The sequence below is a fragment of the Gobio gobio genome (genome assembly GCF_949357685.1).
Source record: "Gobio gobio genome assembly, chromosome: 11".
Classification (NCBI taxonomy): Eukaryota; Metazoa; Chordata; class Actinopteri; order Cypriniformes; family Gobionidae; genus Gobio; species Gobio gobio.
Genome location: NC_137104.1, coordinates 43,923,122 through 43,927,564, shown reverse-complemented (window position 1 = coordinate 43,927,564; position 4,443 = coordinate 43,923,122). Strand labels below are relative to the sequence as shown.

The 4,443-nt window shown below is 39.0% G+C and overlaps 1 protein-coding gene across 2 annotated transcripts in view; it reads right to left on the bottom strand.

Annotated features, from left to right (window-relative positions):
* Positions 1-1,176: 1,176 nt before the first annotated feature.
* Positions 1,177-4,443, bottom strand: part of cica (capicua transcriptional repressor a) — a 37,621-nt gene continuing 34,354 nt past the window's right edge. Inside the window, exons 20-21 of one of the 2 annotated variants that reach the window (XM_079830235.1) lie at positions 2,228-2,544; positions 1,177-1,527 (exon numbers count right to left, since the gene is read on the bottom strand). In XM_079830235.1, coding sequence (XP_079686361.1) covers positions 2,273-2,544 — 272 coding nt within the window. In that variant the 3' untranslated portion in view covers positions 1,177-1,527; positions 2,228-2,272. Of the gene's footprint in view, positions 2,545-4,443 lie in introns of both variants that reach the window. The other variant, XM_079830234.1, reaches the window with a different exon arrangement.

The following is a 4,443-nucleotide window of genomic DNA, read 5'->3' as shown; positions in this document are numbered from 1 at the left end:
ATAAGGTGTACACGCATACATGTGCAGGTATGTGTGTGTGTGTGTGTGTGCAAGCATTTGTCTGTTGCTGGGGAGGGAAAGTTAAGTCAAGTTAAGAATCGAGTTGAATGGTTACATATGCTGATTTCTCCTCACGCACGTCAGTAGCCAGCATATACTAACAGTCTTTTGATGTAGTGCCACTGCTTTTCAGGCAGGGGAAATATGAATAGCATTTGCTTGGGAGTAAGTTCGATTTGTCAAGGTGCATGTAATGTATATGCACATACGCTCGCACACACACAGACATCTGTATATCATGGGACATATAGAAATATATAGGTATATTTATACATTTATATTGTCACACATTCAAGTGAAGACTGAGTAGCATTTTTATACTCATCACTCCTTCTCTTTCAGCAAAACCAGACGCAAGAAAGTGCTAGGTTACTTTTTTTTTTTCAGATTTTAGTTTGTTCAGTTTGGATTTCTCTCTCGATACTCGCTTCTGAATTCTGACTTTTTTTTTTCCACTCTTCTTTTCGACATATATATCATTTTATTACAGCTTGTACAGTGAAAATCTATGGCACTAACAGGTCACTCGTCTACTTCAAAAAAAATTCCCACCCACGTCCTATTGCACCAATGAAAGAAGAGGCAGAGTAAGAAAGAGGAGATCCTGAGAAATGCCGCCCCAGCGCTGGTCTCGGGTCAGCTTTCCCTTGCGTAATCCTGAATCGAAGTCGTTGCAAGACTACAAAGCTTGCTCTGACTCCAGACCAGTGCTTAAAGTGGCGCTTTCCATCAACACTTCAGTTAAAAGTCTTAAGGAGATGAAAAAATAAGGGATTTCCTTTACGGGATGCGGAAAGGGAGAATCGAACGCAATGGGACAAAGTCGTTGGTTAGTTTTTAAATATCTAAAAACAAATACTTTCCTGATTTAAACCATGGTCTAGGACCATATATTGTGCAAACACCTGATTGAAATATAAAAAAGAAAGAAAGAAAGGAGGAAAAGAACACAGAGAGAGCCTCGTGCCCACCCTCTGCCCCCCTCCCCAGCCATCACGGTTATATATATATATATATATATATATATATACAGTGTACGGGGAAAAGCCTAAGTCGGCGGCCAGAGAAGAGGAGCTTCAGCTATGAGGCTAAAACACAGTCTTTTTTTTTTGTTTTCCACGTAATTGCTCCAACACTTAGATAGCTGGATTAGTCCATGCTGAAAATATTACTAGAGTAAGAAGAAGAGAGGCGCAAGCTAATACAAAAAAAGATATCAGTCAGTTCCACCGTTACGACACAACAACAAAACGACAAAGCATATCTACACGTTGATTCAAAGAGGGGTAGTGTCTCTATTCGCTTTCGTCTTCTTTTGTATGAATCTTCCGAGGTTGGGACAATGTTTTCCTCTCTCGCTTTGAGTGTGCCGTGTTGTTGTTGTTGTTATGCGATTGTGGCGGTCGCCGTAGCCTCTGTTTTCTGCTCCGCTGGTCTACGTGATTACGAGTCTTGAGTTTGTTGCTTCTGGGACAAAAAAAAAAACCTGTTGTGAATTTGCAGCCCGTGCTGAAGAACAGTAACAGCCGATGCATGTACCCCACCACGGGGGGTGTAACATTTGCACGAAGACCCTTCTCCTCCCCGGCTATTGCTTTCCTCGGTCACTCGGTCTCTAAAAATGAAAGTGCAAGCGCATTTGTCCCCCCCGCCCCCCACCCTGTCCCCGTTTTGAATTGAAAGTTACCGGTACCTCAACAGTCTAATTTCTCTTCTAAAACATTCAGTCCGTTCGATAAAAATCTGTGCTAGCCCCATGTGGGGTCTTTACTGAGCATGTGCAGACAGGCTGGTTTGGTGCTGCCTGTGGTGCAGCATTGAAGGGCTCTAAAATTCTGACACAAAAAAAAAAGTGATGCCCGCCCTAATGCAGAGGCGGACCAATGACTGCCTGACACGAGTGGCGTATGCAAATGAGTGCGACCTCATGCGCTATTTGTAATAGTTCCTTGTGCAAGTCGTTAATGTGTGAAAGTGATATTGTTATGTAATTGCATAACGTGTGTGAACGTGTGCGTGTTTGTGTGTGTAACTGCATAACAACAGAACATCAACGAAGTGAACGCAATGGCAACGAAATCAGTTCGATTAGAAATGAAGCAAAATCCAAATAAGTGCTGTAATGTCAGCGGAAATGGTTTTACACATTTCTATAGTCCATCCCTACATTCATCTTTCATCCTTCCGTTCTGCTCGTCCCCTCTGTCGTTCTTCATCTGGATTCCTGCGGATCGTCCGCGTCTTTCTTTGGCTCGTCCGTGGCCCTGCTCCTCTCGTCTGGCTCGGAATTCTCCCTGGGCGCTGGATTGGATGGTCCAGAAGTGGAGGCGGAGTCAGAGCCTCCAAGAGCCACGCCTCCCACAATTTCAGAACTGCCGGCCGTCTGCATGATCTTCTGCCTTACCTCGCGAATCTTCAGCTGCAGGCACAACTTGTTGGGAAACGTGTCAGAGAAGCGAGCTTGGAAGGCAGCTGTGGCTTGCGCTGTAACAGAAAAATTAAATATGCATGCTAAGTTCCAGTTGTTGTAAATGAAATATGAATAGCATTGACTCTGCTGCATCCTACACAACAAATCTGATATCTGTGAAACATAAAAAAAAAATACAGATAGAGAAATGTTCTTTTGAGTCAAAGTAAATCATTTATTCATAACGTTAGGATTATAAAATGTAGACAATCATTTTTATTGAGTGGTTCGAATGGTTATTTTTCTACAAACAAAGTACACTACTATTCAAAAGTTTGGAGTGTGTAAGATTTTTTCTTTACGTATTTAAGAAGTTTCTTATGCTCACCAAGGCTACATTAATTTGATGAAAAATAGAGTAAAAACTAGGGTTAGGCATTGACACAAATTCCTCAATTCGATTATGATTCACAAGCTTGCGATTCAGGTCGAAATCTTTTATTTGCGGCCTATCATGTATAGTACATGGCAAATTGCCTCAAAGAAAAAAATATCTCCGTACTAAAGCTGTAAACCTTACAGGGAACCCTAGTTGGGGTTAATCACTAGTCACTATAATATTAAAGGTTAATTTAAAATTAGCTTATTTTTAGGCTACTTACATTTCAATTACACGTAACAACGTTTTTATAATGATAATGTTGTAATAATATGCCTAATATGCAATGAATATGCAATACAGTGCGTACATTTAGCAAAATGCTCCTCCCTAGAGTTACTTTTTGTCTAGCTGACTGAGTTTATGGACATTGAATGGTTTTTTTGAGGTCTTTCTGTGGTTGAAACGGATTGAGAGATTACATGAGACATGATACGGATTTTGGTAAGTTGTACGGTATATTTCAACATACCTTCTGATGTTCATTCATGTTTATTTCATGCTGTATCTAGCAGTAAAGAGGAAGAGATGATCAGTTCACATGTCGTTGAACTGAGGCGCTACAACGATCTGTCACATTAAAGAGTGCCAAAACGGTATTTATTGTTTGAATTTCGTAATAATTTTTTTTGTTTTAAATTGAAAGCTGAGACTGTTTCATATCAGAATTAACTAAACTTATTGCAATTTATTGGAATGGTTCTTCACAAATGAGAATTGGTTAAAATTGAGAAATCAATATTGTTAACCCAGCCCTAGTAAAAACAGTAGTATTGTGAAATATTTGTAAAATTTTTAATAAATGTTTTCTACTTTAATATATTTTAATTTATTTTATTCCTGTAATGGCAAAGCTGAATTATCAGCATCATTACTCCAGTCTTCAGTTTCACATGATCCTTCAGAAATCATTATAATATGATGATTTGCAGCTTAAAGGCGCAATATGTAAGATTTTTAGATTTAAATATCCAAAAGCCACTAGAACAATGTTATATATTTTGTTGACTCGTGTACTTACATTCTCCCAAATGTTTCCAAGAATGTTTAAATCCAGAGAAATAAGCAATTTTTACCAGGACACGGACTGTGTCCGTGCGTCGCCTATCAATGACATCACACCCACGTTACCCTTGATTTCTGTTTTTTTTTTTTGTAGAAACCATGGAAACACCAAAGACGTTTTAATATATTATGTGTTTTATCAGACAGGTTAGAAACTGTTAAGATGCATTCATTGACAGAGAAAAATAATAATTGTTATATAGCTCAACACAGTCTTATTGTTTAAATCTCATTTTCTTGATTTACCGCGAGTACCATGTTTTACCATGCCTAATATTGATCTAGCTTACTGCAGTGTGCAACAAGTGTCTCATAGTAGCCGCAGAGCGTACGCATAGAGTAGCATTATAAATAGGGATGCACCGAAATGAAAATTCTTGGCCGAATCCGAAGAATAATAAAACACTTAGCTGAAGCCAAATACCGAACACGGTTTTTCTAGTTATTTTTCTTTAATTTATTTTGCCAA